The sequence below is a fragment of the Taurulus bubalis genome (assembly GCF_910589615.1).
Source record: "Taurulus bubalis genome assembly, chromosome: 21".
In the NCBI taxonomy this organism is placed as follows: Eukaryota; Metazoa; Chordata; class Actinopteri; order Perciformes; family Cottidae; genus Taurulus; species Taurulus bubalis.
In genome coordinates, this window is record NC_136609.1 from 1,912,935 (window position 1) to 1,935,240 (window position 22,306).

Here is a 22,306-nt window from a genome sequence, read left to right on the forward strand (position 1 = left end):
AAAGCTAAATCTCAGTGGTGAATATTATTAATCTGCATATATGATGTGTGCAGTAGTTTATTGCTCAACATGTATCAGCTGCTTCTTTTTCTGCACATAACCAAAAATACTAAAATAATGTAAAAAAAAGGGATAAATGACTCAATACTGCAATTGCTATTAAATACAAGTTCCTCTTTAATTCCCAGCAGACATTCTTAGACATTAATATGTGTTTTTTAAGCGTTATCTGTGTTTTTACGTGGTGAAACTTCTGTAAAGGAGATTTCAAATCTCAGTGGTGAATATAATATACCTGCATATATGACTTGGATGACTTGTGCAGTTGTTTATTGCTCAACAGCTTGTTTTTCTGCACAAAAATACTAAAATAATGTAAAAAAGATAAAGTATGCAAGGGATAAATGACTCAATACTACAATTGCTATTGAATAAAGTTCCTCTTTAATTCTCAGCAGACATTCTTAGACATTAATATGTGTTTTTGAAGCGTTATCTTTATTTTTACGTGATGAAACTTCTGTAGAAGAGATGCTAAATCTCAGTGGGATAATCAAAGCTAAATAAATATAATATCTCCTTTTTTTTCTGCACAAAAATGACTGATTTTTTGAGGCATAAATGTCTCAATACTGCAATTGCTGTTAAATACATATAATGCCTCTTCACATATGACTTTGATAAACTGTGTAGTAGCACAAGATATATGTCCATGTGCTTATTGCGCAACATGTATCAGCTGCATATATGAGTCACTAAAAAATAAATAAAGTATTGTAGGAATAAATGTCTTAATACTGCAAAATTGTTGTTTCTATTGAATACAAATTCTAAATCTCAGTGGGATTATCAAAGATAAATAAATAAATAAAATATATCTGCTTATGACTCAACGTGCATCAGCTGCTTCTTTTTCTACACAAAAATAATGTATTCAATGGATAAATGTCTCAATACTGCAATTGCATGATATTTAAGTGTTGTTTCTATTGAACAAAAGTTCCTCTTTAATTCCCAGCACACACTCTCAGACATTTATAATGTTTTTTTAAGTGTTATCTGTGTTTTTACGTAGTGAAACTTCTGTAAAAGAGATTCTAAACCTCAGTGGGATTATCAAAGCTAAATAAATATAATATCTCCTTCTTTTTCTGCACAGAAATAACTTAAAATAATAACAAAATATAAAGCATTGTAGGAATAAATGTTTCAATACTGGAAAAGTGTTCTTTTAAACCTCAATCTGAGGACTAATGCCCTCATCTATAACGACATGTTCCCTTTATGAACGCCGTCATTATGGCGTATTGAGTGTGGTCTCATTTAGCAGATTCCTTTAAAAATGATCTTTTTATGCTGAAGATTGAAACAAGAATGGACGGGGACAATATTACACCATTAGAGGAGGCCGTTCTTGAATTTGCCGACTCATACAATGATGAACATGAAGGTGTGTGAGGAGCTGAGCCTTAAAGAAGAGACCACTATCACTCTGCAATCAATTCCAACCCAACGCCTGTAGCTGTATTTTTAAAATCTAATTTAATAACTTAGAATAGGAAACATTATTAATACTTCTTTTTTTCCTTCATCAAAATGGTTCCCCTCTATGTTAAACAGCCTTCAGCACTCAGTGGTAATGAACATGGAGCCGGTGCATTATTAATCCACATGTAGGAGCTCATTTCGGCTGCGGCTCGCTTTAAAATGCAGCAAAGTTGCGACGGGAAATTTCAGAGAAGTGCACGGCTGCGGGGCTCACCTTTGTCATTTTTACAAAGGCCTTTCACCCATATTTAATAACTAAATATCAGAGTTCAGGCCAGCGCTGGAAGAGCGAGGAGCGCTAATGTGTTCCACACACACACGGTGGAGAGTGGTAACAATTACGGCTTCATTGAGATGAGATTTGAGGGCCAATATCATTCCTGTTATTCATTTGAACCTGATGCCGTTTGATACTTTGTGCCAAATATGTTCTTTCATGCTGAAATTTGAGCTTTTTGAGGGTACACATTTAAACATAATGATTTGATTTGACCGTTTTTGGACTATTATTTAAAAAATCTAGGAGGTTTCAATAACGTTTTCACAACCTGACAGCTGTAAAAAATAAATAGAAATAAGACTATTTTCATCCTCGTTTAATAAGCAGATAGCATTTTGGAGTAAGTGATTGCTTTAGCTCGAACAGTGTAAATCAGGAATGTCGTAAATCCTCAAATTTGAGAAGCAGGATGGATAAAGATGATAATTTATCATAAAAAAAGACCAACTGAAGCCGTTCCCTGTCCTCCATGACACCGTTAACTACACTTCACAGGTGTGTATCTCCCTCTCTCTACCTCAGGTGAGCGTTTCTCTCTCCTCTCTAATTAGTACAGGAATGAGTTCAGATCATTTTGAGGGAATCTGAGTGAGCCTGGGGCTTTTTTTATACAAAAAAAGACAGGTGGATTATTTACCTGGAAACCTGGTTTCCGCTGGTACTTTCTCCTCTGCTGCATCTCGGCAAAGGTCGCGGCCCCTGCCGCGTAAGTGTAGGCCATGTGCGGTAGGAAGGCCATCTGCTCCATGCCCGGGTAGGGCCGCAGCCCCGGCATGCTGGCCTGCATCGGGGGCATGAAGGTGTTGGGCGGGAAAGCGCTCTGGGGTGGAAGTGACGTGTACAGGGGTTTGCCGGCGAACGGGTTCATGCCGAAGATGGGGCTAGTGCTTTTTTCAAGGGTCCCGTTGTTGCCGGAGCCTGAGAATTCCTTCTTGAAGTAGACCAGGTTCAAAGGCTCTTCGAAGTGCTCTCGCGGGGAGGGGATGCTGTTGTGGTCCATGGCGATGCTGCCGGCTTTGGGCCGGGTCCGCACCGTCAGCGCGTGCTTGGGCTCCTTCATGAGCCTCGGCAGAGACAGGTCCAGCGGCTCGGCCTGCAGGTCCTCCGAGGTCAAGCTGTTGGGGGTGTAGGAGCTGCTGTGGGAGTTTTTGGAAGATGTGGAGGACAGGTTTAGCGGGGACGGGGTGTTGCTGCGGGAGTGCTCCACCTTCTCGCCGCCGTGTTTGCCGCCGCCGCCACCGCCAACGCCGCCGAACTGGTGGTTTTTCAAATGTCTGAGCGGGTTGTCACAGTTGTTCACATTGTTGTGGAGCTCCGCTATGGAGGGGGAGGTGATGCGGTCCGTCGGCTTCAGGAGAGACACAGGTGACCTAGCTGCCATAGAGTCTTTTGCTGGGTTGTGGTGGTTGTTGGTTCCCACCAGCATGTCCATGTGGTGCCTGTTCTCCAGCGGCGGGCTCCTGGTGGTGCCGTACTGGTACATCTTCCGCTGCTCGAACCACTCCTTGACGAATTCCTGAGGGAGGCCGACCGCGATGGAGATCTTGAGCAGCTCCTCCGAGTTGGGCTCCATGTTCATGGCGAAGTAGGCCTTAAGCACGGACATGTGGTCCCTGTAGGGGTTGAGTTGCCCCCCTAATCCGTTCTCGGGCATCATGGAGGAGGACAAGTGGGCGTTCTTCTCCATGTACATCATCGGTTGCTTGGGCATCAGGCTCTCGCTGGGCTGCAGCACGGCTTTGATCTCCTCGTTCATCTTACACATGTAGCGTTCGTGCTGATGCAGAGGTATCGGCCCTTGGAAGGATTCCTTGCAGAATTGGCAAGCGTAAGGTGTAAATATGATGTTTTCCTGCACCTTCTCCTCCACACTTCCTTCAAGCATGTGGTTGGATTTCTCCCGTTTGATATTGCTAATCTGCCTCTTCGAGTCCGTCGTCAAGCTCTGGAGGCAGGCTTTGGCTTCGTTCACTTTCTCCAGCGTGTAGTCGATGATGCTTTTGGTGGCGCCGTTGTGGTTGACGAGGGGAAGGCCGGCCGCGGCGCCCGCCGAGGTCAGCGCCAGTTTCTGCTCCTCCACCTGGGACCCCAGCTCCTTCATGTAGGCCTTGAGCCGGGAGAGCTCCTCGGGCTTGCAGTCCATCTTCTGCCGGCACACGGTGTTGTCCACGATCTGGAGCACCTTCTGCACCTCGCTCAGGTTGTTCCCCAGGGGCCCCGGGTAGCACAGGAGCTGCGACTCCAGCCCGGCCATCCCCAGGGCGTGCAGGGGGCTCTGTGAGCTGTGGTGGACCCCCAGAGGGCTGTTCCCGCCCATGCCTCCTCCGTTCATGAAGGGCCCGGGGCCCCCGTTCCACCCGTGAGACGCCATCATCATCTTGTAGTCGTTGAAGTCCAGCGGCTCCGTCTTGATGCTCAGGTGGTTGTTGTGGTCGGGGAGGCCGAGCGGCTTGCCGTTCTCCAGCTTCTGGCGCAGCTGGGTGATGGCGCTGTTGGTGGGCGAGGAAGAGGAGGAGGTCGGGGAGGAGCCCGTCTTCATGTTGCCGCGCATCCGGCCGTTGACGGCGATCAGGCCAATGCACTTCTTGCTGCTGATGTGGGAGCTGTAGGAGCCCGAGTGGGAGAAGCGCTTCTTGCAGTTGGGGCACTCGTATGGTTTTTCACCTGAAACCAGAAATACGCGATTTTAAGGCGGCTGATATGAAAACGATGATGATGATGATGATGATGATGATGATTGTTTATAGGGGACACCGCACATTAATCAACGTTGGCATTTTCTATGTAAATCAGCCGCTAATTTGCAATAAAAAATAAATAAATTACGAGTGCTGTAAGTTTGGTAAAGACAATTAAGCAAATCTGCCTCATGTGATTGATCCCTGACTAATAACTGGTAAAAGATTTACAGATATGCTTCACACACACATTTCTAAACATACATTCCACTGCGGCGTTCAGGGTCCATCAACAGCAGGGAGGATCCAAAATAAACCCCGAAAAGGAATTTCACACACACACAGTTATGAATATTCAAAGTACTCACCGCTGTGAATCCGGAGGTGTTCCTTCAGATGGTGCTTGTATTTGAAGGCCTTGCCACACTCGGTGCATTTGAACTTGCGGTTGCCGGCCGCTTGGTTGAGCAGTTGGTGCTGAGAGAGAGAGAGAGAGAGAGAGAGAGAGAGAGAGAGAGAGAGAGAGATTAATGTTGAAGAACTGCAGTAAATAATCACAATCGGCCGGTCGGCCAAACGGCTCCTTCTCCTCCCTCCTCCGCTGAGCGGCTCCAGGCGGCGATAACACAGAGCGTCGGCATACCTTTTAATTTCCTGGCTCGTCGGCCGGAGCAGGACGTGCCTTTAGAATTTGGCAGAATAAATGAAAAGAGTCTTTTTTTAGAGCGTTTTCCTCTTCATTAGAAGCGCCGATGCGATCTGCTTTTCATTAATTCGAGGCCTAATCAGTATGAAAGGTGTTCGCGACCCTCGGCCCGCGTACACCTGCGTTCACCGTCTGGAGAACGCGCTGGACGGTAAGCAGCTCTTTACAAGAAGAAGAAGCTTCTTTAATAATCTGAAGACGCAGAACAGGCGCAGAGGCCCGGCCTTGGTTCTCTGTTCAAAGGGTAAACATCCGTCGCAATTCATCAAATTAGCAAGTCAAACAAGTCCCGTTGTCTGAAAGAATAAAATAAAAGTCTAACACCGACAACACGGTGTGTGAACCTGACTGGAAACCCCTCGTCCCCAGTGGGAGTAGAAGACGTTAAAGGCTTAGTAAATAGTTAAAAGAGACACATATCCTGTGAGCTCGCTGGGGAGGTGGAGGCTGAACTGGGAGGCTCCCTCCTCCCAGTTCAGCCTTGACAAATGCTGGGGTGTGTGCTGACTCTACCCACATTCCTGGGGAGACAGATGGTGGCGCGCAGGACACTGGGAGGACTGGGAGGAATTGTTCAAACAGCCCCAACCTTCAAAAGATCAAGCGGGGAGAGTCGGGGGGCCCCGCCAAGCGCCGGAGAGGGACCCCACCGCTCGTGTGTTGCTGAGTTGCATAAACAAACAGCAACAGCTGCTTCGGGCCCCCCACACCTCCTCCACCAGCGGCCCCCTGAGGACCCCGTGCCCGGTAAAGTTTGGTCTCGCCACCACTGCTAATAAGACACAATCGCTCCGCGCTCCTAATTGTGAATGGCACCCGGCAAAACGCTCCGTCTCCTGCTTGTGGGCGGAGACCCGGCTGCATGTTTGCATATGTATAACCTCTAATTAGTCATATTTCAGCTAATTGGCTAAGAGGAGGAGGAGTGTTACGGCGTGTAAACAGAGCAGGCAGAAGAGCAGAGCACATGTTTACCTATCAGGAAGCATTATGCTTCATGCTAATCCACCGCTCCTGAGTTGCTAATTGCCAAATGTACGTTTTCACACGATTACGCGCGTCTTCTAAACGAGAGGAAGTGATGTCACTTCCTTTGTGGTTTTGAGAAAAGCAGTGAGACGTCAGATCACCCCGAGGATTAACTCCCCAACAAAAAGCCTCATTTACAAATCGGATCCCCGGCTTTGTGGAAGGAGCCGCGGTTTGAAAAGGCGTCTCGTGGCCGGCGACCCCGGAGGGGAGCGGCGGCGACCGGCGGCCGGCATCGTAATACGAGGATCGGGCCGGCGGCGCCATCTGCTCACGTTTACGCCCAGCTGGGGTCAGGTGAGCCCGGCACCCACGACCCCGACGTGAGGTCATGTGATCAACTCTCCTGGAGGAGGAGGACGCTTCAAAATGAGGTATCAGAAGAAGAGTGTTTGTTTCTGACCAATGGATCCAGGACTTTAAACCAAATGTCATGACAAACATTTAGTGAAATCTGGGTGTAAACAGTAAAAAGTGAGTAAATGTAGTATTTAAACTAACAATGAGAATACAAAGCATACAGTAAACCTTAAATGACTCAAATGAATGAGACAATAGTTTGATTAAAAGAATAAACATTTATATAGATGCCTGTATGTATGCCTGCTTATATTTTGAGCATCTTTCTTTTTAAATTCATGACTTTTCCAGGTTTTCCATGACCGTTAGAACCCTGTGCAGGTTCCTAAATGAATCCTTCATAAATGTACTTAACCGTTCGTTGCATTTTAAAAAACACAAATTCCTCACTTATAAACATCCAGACTCCGTCTCCTTTCAAATTTACTGCTCAATTTTAGTTCACTGAGAAGTTATAATTATCCCCCAATGTGCAAAAACTCTGTAAGCGTGCAAATCTTTTTTTTTTTGCCACAATCTATCTCTCCCTCCCCCCCATCTTCAACTTAAAGCTGACAAGCGAGTTAAACAGCCGTGACTGCTGGATGTGTTTTCACCTCACAGGACTTTAAGGTGATTCATGCTAACTGCCAGCAGATTCACATTATATTTCAGACATATAGGATATAAATCGCTCCGGAAAAAATTTCAAGTATACACAGATGTTTATGCAGTGCATGAAATTAGAAGCGGGGGAGGGGGGCGGGGCTTGATGGAGTGCTACCGCAGGCTGCACCAGAAGAACATTAAAGGCCAGGAGTGAAGTGAAGTTAAGGAGCTGATAAAAATTTCCAAATTGGAAATTCACACAATCATTCGATCGTGAACACGAGACTGGAAAATTATATCAGGGAAGGCCATCAAAAACCCATTTAGGGGCCTCAATTAAAGTTATTACCATTAAAGGATCTGCATCTTCAAAATGCCATGAAAAATTAATAATGATTGCCAATCAGAAAAAAATGATCTGTCTTCTCTTGAAGGATCAGAGCACATTAGACATGAAACAGGGGAGGAGTGGGCGAGGGAGGAGGAGAATAAACAGAGAGAAGTGAAGGGTGAAGAAGAAGAAGAGGGATGAAGACTAACCTGGTCCCTGGCAGGCTTGTGTGTGGCCATATGCCGCTCCAGCTGAGTGCGGTAAGCGAACGTGTAGTTGCACAGCGGGCAGGCGAAGTTCTCCTCGTTCTTCTCGTGGCGGTACTTGATGTGCTCCTTCAGCGACGTCAGGCGCTTGTAGCCCCGGTCGCAGTAGGGGCAGGTCAACAGTTGGGCGAAGGCATCTGGCGTTCCAGGTGGCAGGTCTGCACGGGAGGAGGAGGAGGAGGAGGGGGTGGGAGGAGGAAGGAGGAAGAGAAAGCGGGCCAAAAGGTCAGCGAATCAATGGCAGCTAACGGGCGCGCTGCCCAGAGGGGTATGGGAGTTATCTCTGCAATCTGCTCCACATGAGAGCCCCAGTGTCAGGCTGGCATCCGCTGCACTACGACCTCCCCCCGCCCTCACACACACACACACACACACACACACACACATACGCAGTCTCACTTTCCTCGACATCGTAGCAAACACGCGATACCGCCTGTCCACACACACATACTCGTCCACGACACACACACACACACACACACACAGACGCCCTAATTGCTTCAAACAGCCCTCGCTTTTTTTTTTAATGCCATTCCCACCGACACGTTCATCGTGTCCGCAGCATGAATCATGAGCTCATTCCTATCCACCCCCCCTCCCCTAGTTTCTCTCCCTCCGGGCCGCTTCAGAGGTGCGCTATCTGATTTCAGGCCCTGCCCAGCTGTTGCTTAAGACGGTAGGTAAACACCAAGGCATCCGGTGAATCTGTGGGAGCAACAGCTGCCCGGTCGTGTCAGACTCTCTCTTTTCCTTTTTTAACCTCTGCTGCCACAAGGGGATCTGAGCCCAGCCGGCGGAGGCCGTACTCGAGCCTGTAAGTCTGAATCGGCGGCGGTAAATAAGACGTGAGCTCACCGTTCTCCTCCGGCCCGGTGGCCTCCGGCGTGCCCAGGCGGGACAGCTCCTCCGGGGCTTCTGGGTAGATGATGGCGGTGTCGCCGCGCTGCAGGTACTCGGCGATGCTCACCACGTGGCTGTCGCCGTCGTCCAGCTTCCGCTTGGAGAAGAAGTCCTCGAACTCCGAAGTGCAATCGACGCTCTTGACTGGAGGAAGAGGAGGAAGAGGAGGAAGAGGAGGGGAGTCGGTTAAGGAGGAGAGAGAATCGGATTCATTTCTTCCCCTGAGAAATGTCTTACAGAGGGATATTGGTGCGAAATGCGATGAGGACCGCCACCCTAAAACATTACAGCCGTGCTTTGGGGGGAATACATCTAAATTACTGGGTTTGCTTGTCACGCCACGCCGGCTAAAATAAGAACCGTAACTTAATCCGGCCAGAAGTCGGAGATAAACGCGCTACCGCGAAGCTGCCGGGGAGCGACGCGTCAAGAAACTTCACCGGCCAAATTTACTCATGACGGGAAATCAGATTTAGAGTTTAGGGCTGAAAGATAGAAGGAAACGCACACATATACATATACACACACACACACACACACACACACACGCGGTAATCAGCAACAGAGCCACGTCTCTTTGTATCGACTTTCACATATAAGGTCAATCAAGAGACTGTGGCTTTTGTTGATTCTGTGTTGAGCAGATTACCGGGGCCAAACCGCCAAAACCAGCAGCGGAGAAAAAGGAAAAAGATAGACGTGCTTTTTTTTTGTGTGCCGTCGCTGAGCAGAACGTATCTTAAGCCAGCCAAAGTGCTGAGGCCACACAATGCGTTTTTCTCAAATTATTTCCCAGTCCCTTCTCTTCGGGGAAACTCTTAAGCTGCAGTGTGGAGATAGCTGCCTCCGAAAAAACAAACCGGAGCTAAAAGAAATCAGCAGCCTTCATTAGTCAAGGGGGATGGCTGACTTTCAAAACACACACACACACACACACACACACACTGTTTACAACCTGAAGACATTCTGGAGGCTGTTTGGTTGCACCGAACACAAAAAAGGAAAAGGGAGTGACGTCTCATCAGACTTCCTCTCCGCTTAATTAGCCGTTTGGCCAAGGTGAGCTCTAAAGAGCCATTTGTTCGGCCGTGATGACTTCGCGGTCCAATTTGCGAAAGGTCAAGGTAGTGGATACTTGGCTGTCAAAAGATGGCACCGAAATGTCATCGGTGCCAATGCACTGCTTGTGATAACTGTCATTAGAGGACTGGAGCCTCTGAAGCTAATTGTGAGCTGTTATTTCAGATTGACGTCAAAAAGCATACAGTTTGTTTAGTGTTTCTGTGTTTAGAGTCACGCTGGATGAAGGGTACGAATGTGAAATGTTTCTTGGAGGCTTTCCCTCCTTGTCAAGGGAGGAAATCACCTGGATCAGAGAGCGCTTTGGCACCCAGACGTGATCAAACTGTTCATGTCTCTAAATGAAATCACATGTGATCGAGTGGCTTCCACAGCCGGGCCGCGGGATTGTTTCCAAATGGAAAACATTTGCAGAGCGAGAGAGAAGTGAGGAAGAAAACACGACGACGAAGAGCAGAACGTCATCGTAATCGAAGCTGAAGGCACGGCTTTGAGGCGGCGCCGCGTGGCGTTCTGTGGGGCGAGTTCGGTTCGCCATAACAGCGTCAGGGTGGCCAGGATGATGTCATGGAAGGGAGGGAGGGCGGGGGATCAGCTGCAGCCACCTAATGAGAAATGGCAGGTAGGGTTCGGTTCCAACAGGAGTCGGCAACGGGGACGCAAACACACTCTGAGCTCACCAGAGAGGATGAGAAACCACACGGACTTCACCCTTAAATAACCATCGGGTTGTTCAATATGTAGTGAAGGGCGGGAGCTAGCCTTTGCACTAGAAACCCTTCAAAACTGTAAAATTGAGCAACCCGTGACGAGATGTTGCAAGGCGGCGCTGCGTTGGTTCTTTAAAGGGGTCAGAGGTCAAACTGATTGGCCCAGCGGAGAGGGGAGTGGACTCACCTGTACCGTTTCCAACCGCCTGCAAAGCGGCGTCCGACCCCAGGGTGTCGAAATCATCTTTTATTTCATCTGCAGGGAACAGAGAAGAAGAGAAGAGGCGACTGTTAGTCGTAAAAACACAACAAGCGCACACGGCGAGGCCTTCAAGGAGACGGAGGAAGCAATAGCGGCTTTGTTCGGCGCTGCTTAATGAATGCTATCACCGGGGCCAGACAGTGACTTATTTACCTTTAACATGACGGCGGGCGGCGGGAGCTTCGCTCGCCAAACACACGGCGATTAAACAGGACGCGCAGCGAGAGCACATCCACCTGAGCAATCGCTGCGCTCCAGCCAGGCTGAGCTTATTACTCCCCGGCTGTGACGCCGCTGCAATCCTCCGCATGCAGGATCACGCTTGTGTGTGTGTGTGTTTTTATCACATGTCATTCTAGCGGATGCTCTCCGCGAGCAGCACACATTCTTTTGATTCGCCGCAGAGAGCTTGTGCCCGTCGTCGTCGTCGTCGTCGCTACCGAAACCGCAAATTAAGAGTTTTTAGTTGCACAAACATCTCTCAGGAGGCAGAGCCGCTCCGGAGGGCCAGGAGGGAACCTCATTGGTCGGGGTGAACCTCAGGTGGGCGGAGACAAAGAACCGAATGTTCCCTCTGATCAATACGCTTTCTTTCAAACCCTGTGGTTTCTTCGGTTCCACCCCCACGGAGACGTGAACCAATGAGGAGAGTTCTCGCTGCCAATCGGGATAAAGTGCACACGCAGGTGAGGACACGGCTGTAAATAACCGGCTGGGTTGACCGGCTCATAAACGGACGCTCAGGGCGATCCGCTCCAGGAGCGCCAGGTCCCTCCTTCCTGCCTCGGCGGTGGAGAAATGAACTCAAGGTGCTTCCGGGAACTAAAACCCTGCGCTGCGTTCGCTCCATCTGTTCCTGCTCTGCTGCGCGTTACAAAGTGTTGCATTGTGAAGATTTGTGTGTTGTTTTTTTTTCTTCCCCCACAGCAGGATCTGATGTATCTGACTCTCCCGTAGCCATTAAACAAAGATGAGCGCCTACATTACAGAGACCTGGCTGAGATATTACAGGAAGAGGTGCTGGGTGTGTTGTTTATAATAATGTTATCCTGCTGCACAAAGACCAGAAGCAAAACACACTTTCTTATTTTTAGTCGCACACAATGGGTTTAATAGTCGTGGAATGCTTTTTCTGAGACTCGCGATTCCGGGTTTTCTTGAAAATTAAAGATGTGGCTTCTGCGGTGAAATGATAAATACCCCTGTCAATGGCTTCACAGAATAATGACAGACTCTTCTGGAGGGGTATGTCCTAGTTTAACTTTCCCCTTGTGCTAGGGCTTTTTTTTTATTCTTCTTCTTCTTCTTTTTTTTTTGGGTACATTTGATTGCACGTCTGCCAAACGGCATCCAAACCGCAGTCGCAGGATGAGAAAATGAATGGGTTTCAGACGACGTAAATTAAAGTACGACAAAACAAAACAGATTAAAAATACACCCGCAAGGATCAGATATCAGCTCGTATGAATAACTCCCCTCCTTTCGCGCCGGACTCGGCCCGACAGCGGCCTGCGTCCTCGTAGGCACCGTGTTTGCTTTGGGTAATCGCATTTGGCCGCATACTTCTGGTCTGACGCGATGGGGGATGACCAGTGGGATTTACTGGCCCTCCACTCTGCCCTATTTACCTTGGAGGACTCGTGTTATCTGCGGTCTGAAGGGAGGCCGGCTGCTTCCAGTAGGAGGTAGGCTAGCACCACGTACACCTCGCTGCCTCTGGCACACACACACACACACACACACACACACACATGCCAGGGCCGAGCTACACTCAAAAGGGATAAAGTGTCATTGTGGGGACCGGGTCCTTCTATAGGAGGAAGACTAATGTTGCTGCTGCAGGGCCTCCTATACACACACACACACACACACACACACACACACACACACACACACACACACATTGTATAGGACACGACCGATGTCCCGGCTGTGTCTCTTTGAGTCTCCGTTTTTTTTTTTACAAGATTTCAAAACATGTCAAGAGCGGTTTGATTTCTTCAGGAGTCTTTTTTTTTTTTTTTTGCCACAAAAATGTGCCTATTTTTGGAGCATTTTGCACTAAAAGCTGAAGAGAAAAAAGTGTGTTTTGTCAGAAGTAAATCACAGAGGACGCGAGGCAGCGAGGTACACACCTCCTCGAGGAGCCGTGTTGAGGTTTGAGACTCCAGAATACCTTTTGCCAGACCGCAATTCCACCTATTTTCATAGCAGCTCTGATGCTGTTTATTTTGAAAACATTCCTATTTTTATGGCCGGCCACCGCAGTGGCTTTAAAGTTCAGTCTCGCTCCTCCTGGGCCGGGCGTGCACACAATGGCTCAAGAGAGAAGATGTGATTAAAGCAGGTTTATGAAAGCCGATGCCGTGTCTGATATTTTTACACCCAGGTTGTCAACAGCAGATATTTCTGTGTCAACGTTCCATCCCTTCAGATTTGAGCATTTTCGCAGCCAAAGAATACAGTTTCTTTTCCATTCTTGGCAGGGTGGGAACGCGTCTGATACGCGGCGATGTGGGGAACTCGAGGTGTGTAAACGGCGAGCGAGGAACTCCAAAAGTTGATGCATGTGCAAAGACAACATAACCGCTGTTTTGATCAGAAACAGAGGGGCGCATTTGGCACCAACAAACGTCCTTGTTTCATTCTTAATATCTCGCCTCGAGGACGGAGGAGGAGGGATTCTACGGCGTGTAAATGCGGCAGAAGTCAGAAAAAAAAAGGCGAAGGGAGAGCGCAGGTGATTTATCTGAAAGTGTCTGTCAGTGATAATGATGTCATGCTTTCCAGCACATCGCGTCCAGCCTCAATGTGGGATGAAGGAATGTCAAGGACACCGCCAGACACAAGACTCTGATTGTGCCGACGAGGAGGAGATAAACTTTCTTTTGCTTTCTTTACATGCAATAGTTCTGCAGTTTAAAAAACACAAACAGTGTTGCGTAAGCTATTTAAAGCGTCACGTGACATGAAGCGGGTCGTCCCGAGGGTCCGGCGCCGCTTGCCCGACACTTTTTTACTGCAATTTCCCAAAACTTCTGAAGAGAAAAAAAGCGCTCTTGATAGGGGAGTGACGAGCGAATCGGTCGGAGGAGGAAGGAGGGGGTGCTAACTTATCTCAGGCTGAAGTTATGTGCTGAGGTATCACTGCAGACACTTAGGCACCGAGGAAAGGAGGAAAAAAAACACACACAGGCTGGGAAACACAGCACCCGCAAGATTGGGAAAGAGACTCCCAAACGCTCTAATGAACCCGACTTGCTCTCCGAAATATGTCAGACACTTTATCACGCGAGAGGCATATTATCTGGGAATTGCAACATAGTTGAATTACAGACATTATGGCACCGCGGGTCTTTATCAAATAAACAATTACCGTATGCAACGACAGCTTGTTTATCCTTTATCTTGATTTATTTACCAAACTGTCTGTTCTCTCCCCTTTAAAGGAGCCGTTATGAAGCGTTATTTAGGAGAAGCAAATGTTGATACCCACTAAAGGGTTTTTTTCATCCCTAATAAATGTGTAATTCCCCCCCCCGCCTCCCCCCCACATATTAAAATTTAAGACTGCTGAATGTTCCTCCGTTTTTTTTGGGGCGTGCACAGCTAGTTCATTAGCAGAAATGAATAGCGCAGCCCGGCTCATTTAAATTGGCTGTCTTACATGACTTCTCGCCGTACTCTGTTCCCGTCACATGCTTCCAAGAATCATTGACTCTTATTATACATGTAAATGGCTATCATAAAAATAAAAATTTCATTTAAGATTGTTAATGACTTTCCGCAGCAGCCTGGCTTCCTTTAATGATCACACCCTGCCCCCTAATTAAAAGTATTTATCTTTCAAGCATCCGTGACGGGGAGCCCGGCAATCGGAGTTGCTCAACAAAAGACGATAAGTCAGGCAACTTTGTGGATCACCTGGTTGAGGTTAGGGAGGGTTGAGGTTGAGGTTAGGGAGGAGGCGTTACGGGCTCCGACCCCAAAACGCTGATACGCTCGCTCGTCTTGCGTCTCCTGCAGACGGAAACATTGAATCACATCGACCACATTCTCCTCCACATTGCTGCAAATATTCCGTGTTGTTTGGACTTTTCCTCTAAGCGGGAACCAAATGGTCCCCGCCGCTCGCAGAGAAACTGTTTACGGCGTCTGCCAGCCGAGGGGAGCATCGCGGGGGCTTCGCCGTCAGACCCGGCTCAAGCCCGGAGTTTGCTCAGCGCTTCCTCCCGCGGTTTGTTTGAGTCTCCTCGGGCAGCAGATGGGTGGGGTTTACGGCGTAAGACGACGCCGCGAGTGGCAGGATGCGCACACATTCGCAATGAAGTATCACGAGAGGCGGCTTAGCGGCGGCTTCTGTGATTGACGGCTCACCTGAACCGATTCTGCAGGTCGTGTGTTCTCAACGCTCATCCCAGACACTCACCAGTACCGTCGACGGAGGCGCTCAGCATGTCGTTGTCGGGCCAGATGTGCTCCACGCCGCTGTCCCTCATCTCGTCCTCCTCCTCCTCCTCCTTGGTCAGCAGGCCGTGGCTCTCGGCCCGCGGCGAGGCCTCCGGGTTGGTGAGGCTGGCCGGGCTGCCCGCCCCGTTGATCATGGGGTCTTCCTCGGACACCGGCAGCTTGTCCTCCTCCTCCGTCTCGGAGCCCGTCTCCAGCACATTCTCGTAGTTCAGAGCTGCGACACAGAGAGAAGCAGAACAAGGTTAATGAGAGAGAATATTTCTAAATGTGCTGGTCGCTACATGGCAGCTCGTGATGCTGTTGATTGAGGAATGTGGGCGTGGGCGAGCGATTAAACTCTGAACATCAACGACGGAGGAATCTGAAAGAGTGTGTTCGACTTGTTTTGGAAATTGAAGGTTTATTCCCAGATTAAAAAGGTCGCCCCACATCGCTGCTCGGTCCAAGGCGTAGGCGCTTCTCCTCTTTCTTTCTTTCTTTCTTTCTTTTTGGGTTACACCCTAATTACAGCATCCGCGACTGGAATCTGTGACTGAACCACAGCGGTGGGCAGACAGCTGTCGAGGAGATGCGAGCCAAAATAGCCACTAATTTTCAGTCCCGCTCGCATGCCTCGGATGCCAACGAGCTGCACCTTTTCAGGACGGCTCTGCTCCGCCGCATACCCGTCACGTTCCGCATGCCCCGCATAGCTCGCCGCTACATCGCCGCCGTTGTCGCCGCGCACACAAAAAGGCCCGGACCCTACGAGTGATTATTCATCACGTGAAAAACCCCTCGGATGTCGTCGCATTTGCATCGCCGCCGCCGAACCGTGAACATAAATATAAATGATTCCCGAACATATGAAAAAACGACAGGACCTTGAGGCCTGTTGAGCGCGCACATTCAAGGAGGTGGAGGCTGACATACATACCACACACACCCTCACACACACACACATGCTCAAAACTCCAGAGGAGCATCGCAGGGCCCGCCCGCTCCCACAACACCGGGCCCAGACATGTGCCTGCTTTTCTTAAAATAGCCGACCTGTAAATAATAAGGGCCGTGAACTCAATCAAACGGAGACGGCGTGCAAATTGGTCACCGACGTCGGCAGGTTCTCGGCGTACGAGGACGTCAGAGGACCAGGAGCGTGGCATCACATGCGGGGACACGCCTCTCTGGCAGCTCCTGCAGGAATGTTCTGCGTTGGGAGCCAATCGATGGGAGGACCCGGACTCAGAGACGAGGTGGAGGCTTTTTTTTTTAATGTGCTTTAGTGGAGTTTATGTTTCTGAGTCATAAAAAAGAGCTGCAGCAAGCTCATAAGTCGTTGGCGAAAACCAACAGATTCGCTCATAATGGCTTTGCGATGAACATAAATAGTGCGTAATATGTTAAAACCTCCCATTGTGCGTCCCGCCAGCTTAATTACAGCGTTTTATGTGCCATATTTCGGGCCCTGCCTCTTGAACCCTCCCCAGAATGGAGAGCGGCGAGCAGACGAAGTTCACGCATGACATTTGCGAGGACGTTATACATATGAAAAGATAAGCCGCCCCACATCTCCTCCTCGCACGTCTCCGGTCCGCACTCGCCTTCAGCGAACAACTGCACAACAGGTGCAAATTAAAATGAAAACAGGGGGCTTTCAAAAAACGTGGGGCCGGTGGGGGGAGGGAGGGCGGCGGGCAGGCGGAGAGGGGGAGGAGGGAGGGGGGGAGGAGGGTGGGAGAGCGGTGACCTGCCTCGAATACCAATCGACGGAAGAAACAAAACCTTTTCAAGAGGTGTGATCACAAGGGTTTAGGCAAGTTCAGACTCAGTAATGCTCCGAGGAGATGACAAAAAAGGCAAATGGAGGCTGGAGCGACGCGAGGGGTTCCTGGGTGGTCCTCCTCCACCTTGCCGCACATTTACAGCCATTTATTTAATGAAAAGTTAGATGTTTTCTGTAAAGAAAGAAAGGCTCCACCTGTTTAAATTCACGTCTCGGCGACGGGAAAAGGTTTCTCAACGCGACACCTCGGCAAAAACTACTTTTCTCAGCGACGTCCCATCAGCTCTGTGTTCCCAAACCCCCCCCAAAAAAACTCCAAAGAAGAGGGGGGCCGGTAGAACAAAAGGCCGAGAGGCTTGGGAAGCTATCAACCCGTCGCTGTGAACCTGATCTCTGGATGCAGATTCAATGACGGCCGGCTGAATGAAATTATCTAAGGCTGGACAGGTTTTAAAGGGCCCATTCTTCCCCAATAAAAGGAGCGAGGGAGCTTCTTTTTGTTGAGCCACACATCGCACACCGGCCTGACTCCAGCACTCCCACGTACAGGGGACGCAGCATTGTGGCCCAAACTTGTTCAATTTATTTACATCTTCTTATCTCTCTTCCGATGACGTCTTATTCTCAACTTTTTCCCCGAGCGCGGTGGGCGTTGGAAGCTGTCTACAGCAGAGAGATGCAATCTTCTGCTCGAGCGTCAGCTGTCTGCCGTACCTCCGAGGAGGCGAAGTGACAGCGGGGTGCTCGTCAAGTCAGAACGCGTAGTATTAACGTCAAGAAAGACGCCATTGTTGAGGTGCCAGGGCTGACAGGAGCCTCTCCCTCCGCCGGCATCAAGCATCTATTGGTATTGTGTCACGCAACAAAGTACTTCTAACCTACTGGTGTCTCACAGGCAGTTATTTCGCCTCCTCCCCTCCTCCTCCCACCCGAGCCGCGCTCTAATCAGCCTTTTGTGCTGCTGAGGAGAGAGAAAGACAAAGAAACGATAATGTTTACTCCTTCTCCCTCTCCTCTTACCTTAAGTGTGTCATCCCCAACAAAGCCTTCACGTGCTACCTGTTTGCTATTCTTCTGCTTCTCTTTCTGCCGCTTAAGGTAAATAAAAGGAGACTGTTTGACTTTGAGTTGTGCAGATAATTAAAAATGACACGCGTAACAGCGCAGTTCTTGTTTAATATCGGGGTTTTAAACTATCTGACATAACCCTTTCACGGGAACGGCTTTATTCTGTCACTCAGAGTACAGAGAGGAGAGGAATATTGTATATTGATTAGGTGACAGGAGAGAGTCTTATTAAGAAAAGCTCGTCACTTCTTTGATGAAAGTAAATACAGAAGAAGAAGAAGGAAACAAAAGCAGAAGGCAAAGACTGAGTCTGACATGATTGTATGTGCAGAGCGTCAGGTTGACAGCCAATGAATGGATGAAAAAAAAATATAATAAAAAGACTTTAACGTTGGAGTCAAATCCACTGTTTGCACGTCCGACCTCACGCTGCATTCAAAGACAACGTGTGCATTTCATGTTTGACCCCATGCATGCAAAATAAGCGTTGTATGTACGCGTGGAAAGAGAGAGAAGATGAGACTTTACGGAAAGTTTCAGGGCTTCAATACTCAGATATTCAGTAATGCATATTATATTTCCAGGTATTTAAAGTCTAACAGCGTCCCTTCTAGCTGCATAAGCGAGGTTAAGAGGTGTTTCACCTGGGAACACATCTGCAGCGCTAACAGGTATCATGTCAAGTCTTTCTAACAGTATAATCTCATGCATTTAGGAGCCCAGAGGAGCCGGTCTAAAGCTTCCTGCTGCAGTCTCCAGAGCGCTCTGCTCGGTGGAGGTGACCGCCGCCGGGAGGACGGATAACACCCACGCCGGCGCTCTCGCGCTAACCCCGGCTGACTTTATTTTAGCCGGAGTGTCGGGGCCTAGCTCCAGGTGACACGCTCGGCCTCCCACGCCGATAATGAGCCGGGACAGCCTCCCTATTGGACCATAACTGCTCACGCTCGCTCCCTGTCTCATGAATGTGAGCCGAGCGCATCACCTGGATGGCTGGAAGCAGGAGAGCTGTGTTAGTCAGCGTGTGTGTGTGTGTGTGTGTGTGGGCATTAAGGTGGAAGCGAGGTCGCTGCCTCGTGGCTGCAGCCGGCGGTGGAGGATTCTCACGATGACCTTTTGTCTGCCGTTGTTCCCGTCTGCAACAGTTTAAACACCGAGTCTCAAGAAGCTCACACCTACAGGAAGTGAACGACTTCTTCAACCTTTCTTCTCTCTGTAACCGTCTTTTATTCAAATATGTATTACTGCATTCGCTTCTAATGGGCAGGAACATGGTTTAAAGAAGCTGACAAGCTTTTTTAAAGCAAAAAAATAGCTTTCTATATATAAAAAACCCTATAAAATTCAGAAGAATCAAAACAAATCTGACATTTTTAATCCACACAATTAAAAATGTTAACGCAAACCTCAAATAAGTGAACTTTAAAGATAACGTGGATGTTTAACACGACGTATATCCTCTGATATATATCTTTATATATATATATATATATATCAAACCCCGAGTCGCGGCGCACAAAGGGAACAGCAGACGTGTTTGGATATTTTGTGCTATCTTGTCTCAGTATAATGGAGCGATGGAGCACGAGGGCCAAATCAGGGCCAAGTCGGTGAAAGGACGGTGGCAGAGGGCAAACAAAAGGCCTGAAAAGAGACGGGGAGAGAGTGAGGGGTGAGGGGGGATGAATGCTGGAAACTCAGTGAAGTGTAAACGCAACCTGGGAGAGAGTGTGTGTGTGTGTGTGTGTGTGTGTGTGTGTGTGTGTGGGCAGTGTGTGTGTGTGTCTGCAGAGAGGGGGAGGGGTGTCGCTGAAGTGAAGTGTTTGACTGATATGAGGTTTTTTTTGGGTGCAAAATGAAGAGCAAAGTTGATTGTGAGTCCCTGAACGCATCGTCACGGGTGAGAAGAGAAGCACGTGATTCATAAGAGATGGATGAACCAAGAGGAACGGTTTCAGAAGAAGTCTGAACCTTTAAAACCATTCGAGGCTGAAAACTCCCTTTTTTCTTTTTGTTTTTTGGTGATATTTACAAATCTCTTTTCAAACTTCCAGCACGTCGCGGCGGATCCGTCAAATGGCCGCCGGGGCTTTTGTCCGTGGAAGGAGACCCTCGCAGCGCCGCCGCCGACTCTAATTCAATTAAAGTCCCATTTATTTTGCCGAGGAGGAGGCCGAGCAACAGGCCGGCGAGGAAGAGGAGGAGGAAGAGGCGGAGAGAGAGAGAGAGAGAGAGAGAGAGAGAGAGAGAGAGAGAGAGAGAGAGAGAGAGAGAGAGAGTGGAGGTTTGCTCAACAGCTCAGAGGTCCCACCTTTGCCGGGTCCTGCTCGGATCCACCATCTGTGCCTCCCCTCCTCCTCCTCCTCTTCCTCCTCCTCCCCCAGTTCACACATGTTCCTCCCTCCAACAAATGTTCGAAGTAAACCTCCCCCCTTCCTCCCCCCTTCCTCACCCCCCCTCCTCCTCCTCCTCCTCCTCCTCCTCCTCCTCGTCACACAAGCCAAAGAAGAAGAATAAAAAAGACACACAAAAGCTTCCCCTGGCTGCCCTCAGGACTCCCAGGCCAGGAGAGTGGGAGGGAGGATTCAGAGAAGAAGAACAGAGGAGGGAGGGAGGGGTGTGTGTGTGTGTGTGTGTGTGTGTGTGTGTGTGTGTGTGTGTGTGCCGAGTCGGGGTTAGAGATTATACACATATATATGTTTTATTCCGGTCCAGGTGAGCTTCCTCCTGACACACGTCAAGCGACGGGAAGTGAGGGGTGAAGCAAAAAGAAACCGGTTAAAATTAGAAAATTTAATTTATTTGATAATTTCCCAGAATAATTAGAGTTAATATGGGTTAATTAATATGCAAATCTCTCAGCAGATGTTCGGCAGCGAGGCTGCGCGCGGCGGAGGGAAAAGCAGCCCCCTTCTACTTTCTCCTGCCTGGTTTTGGCTGTCAGTTACTGGGCCGTAATTACTGTAACTAACCAAACACACACATACACACACACACACACACACACACACACACACAGAAAACGTTTGCTGGGTGAACCGCTTCCAGTTTGGGAGTCGTCGTCGCAGGCAAACCATAAAGGTCTTTTTATGCTCCGAGCTGCATGAATGCAGCGAGCGCTTTAAACTATTGTGTGTGTGTGTGTGTGTGTGTGTGTGTGTGTGTGTGTGTGTGTGTGTGTGTGTGTGTGAGGCACCTGCATGTTAACATAAAGTAGGAAACACAGCGCTTAAAGCAGATGTGGTGCCACAACATGAATAAAGGGACGGGCGTGTGTTTACACGTGTTTGCAGCTGAATACCGTAAACATACATGTTTTAATTTGAGCTGCAATATATGGATTTTTTATAAAATAGCACCAAAAAATATGGTGAAAAATAAAGCATATTTTAGCTTCTTAAGTTTTATTTTTATTTGATACGTTCAGCAACACATTGCATGGTGGAAATGTTTTCTCAAATATGGAGTTAACTAGAATAAAATATTATTAAATTGAAATATGCTATAATAAAAATATTTGAAAAATTGAACAGTTGAATCAACAATAAAAGTCATTTTTTATATATATTCAGCTTCTAAAATGTGATAATTTTCTGTTTTAAATCTTGATCAATTTGAGCTCCTTTTGTCTATATTTTCTGCCATTTTATAGACTAAATAATTAATCAATTAGCCTAAAATAATAATCAGTAGATGCGTGGATAATGAAAACAACGGACTCTCTGGTCTGGAGTCTGGAGGGACGGCCGGTTACCTTCAATAGAAGCTTTTAATTCATGAACTCTTCCCCGGGGAGGAGGGGAGAGAAGAGCGATCTCAGGGTTCTCCTGTGGTCAGCGCTCTTCAATAATAATGTGTTACCGATAGCAGTGTGTGTGTGTGTGTGTGTGTGTGTGTGTGTGTGTGTGTGTGTGTGTGTGAGCCAAAAGACTGTTATCTAAATCGTTCCTCTTTCTCTACGGCCCAGAGTCTCTCCCTCTTTCTCTTCGTTTCCACTCCTCCTCCTCCTCCTCTTCCTCCTCCTCCTCCTCCTCCTCCTCCTCCTCCTCCTCCTCCTCCTCCTGCCCAGTCTCTAAGGGACACCGTGGCTCAATGCCATAAGTCCACGCCCCGGCCTACACACACACACTCACACACACACACACACACACCTACATGTCGGGCGCAGCAGCAACATGTATTCATATAAATAGTCGCACACACACACACACATGACGAAGAGGCATGCGGAACATTTTTATAAATAGGAGCATACGCTTTCACAC

At 48.5% G+C, this 22,306-nt stretch overlaps 1 protein-coding gene across 1 annotated transcript in view; it reads right to left on the reverse strand.

The window, feature by feature from the left end:
* Nucleotides 1-22,306, reverse strand: part of zeb2b (zinc finger E-box binding homeobox 2b) — a gene marked incomplete at its 5' end in the record, with an annotated part of 70,225 nt that overhangs the window by 2,600 nt on the left and 45,319 nt on the right. Inside the window, 6 exon segments of the mRNA XM_079236982.1 lie at nt 2,466-4,492; nt 4,875-4,983; nt 7,730-7,944; nt 8,642-8,830; nt 10,664-10,732; nt 15,168-15,422. Coding sequence (XP_079093108.1) covers nt 2,466-4,492; nt 4,875-4,983; nt 7,730-7,944; nt 8,642-8,830; nt 10,664-10,732; nt 15,168-15,422 — 2,864 coding nt within the window.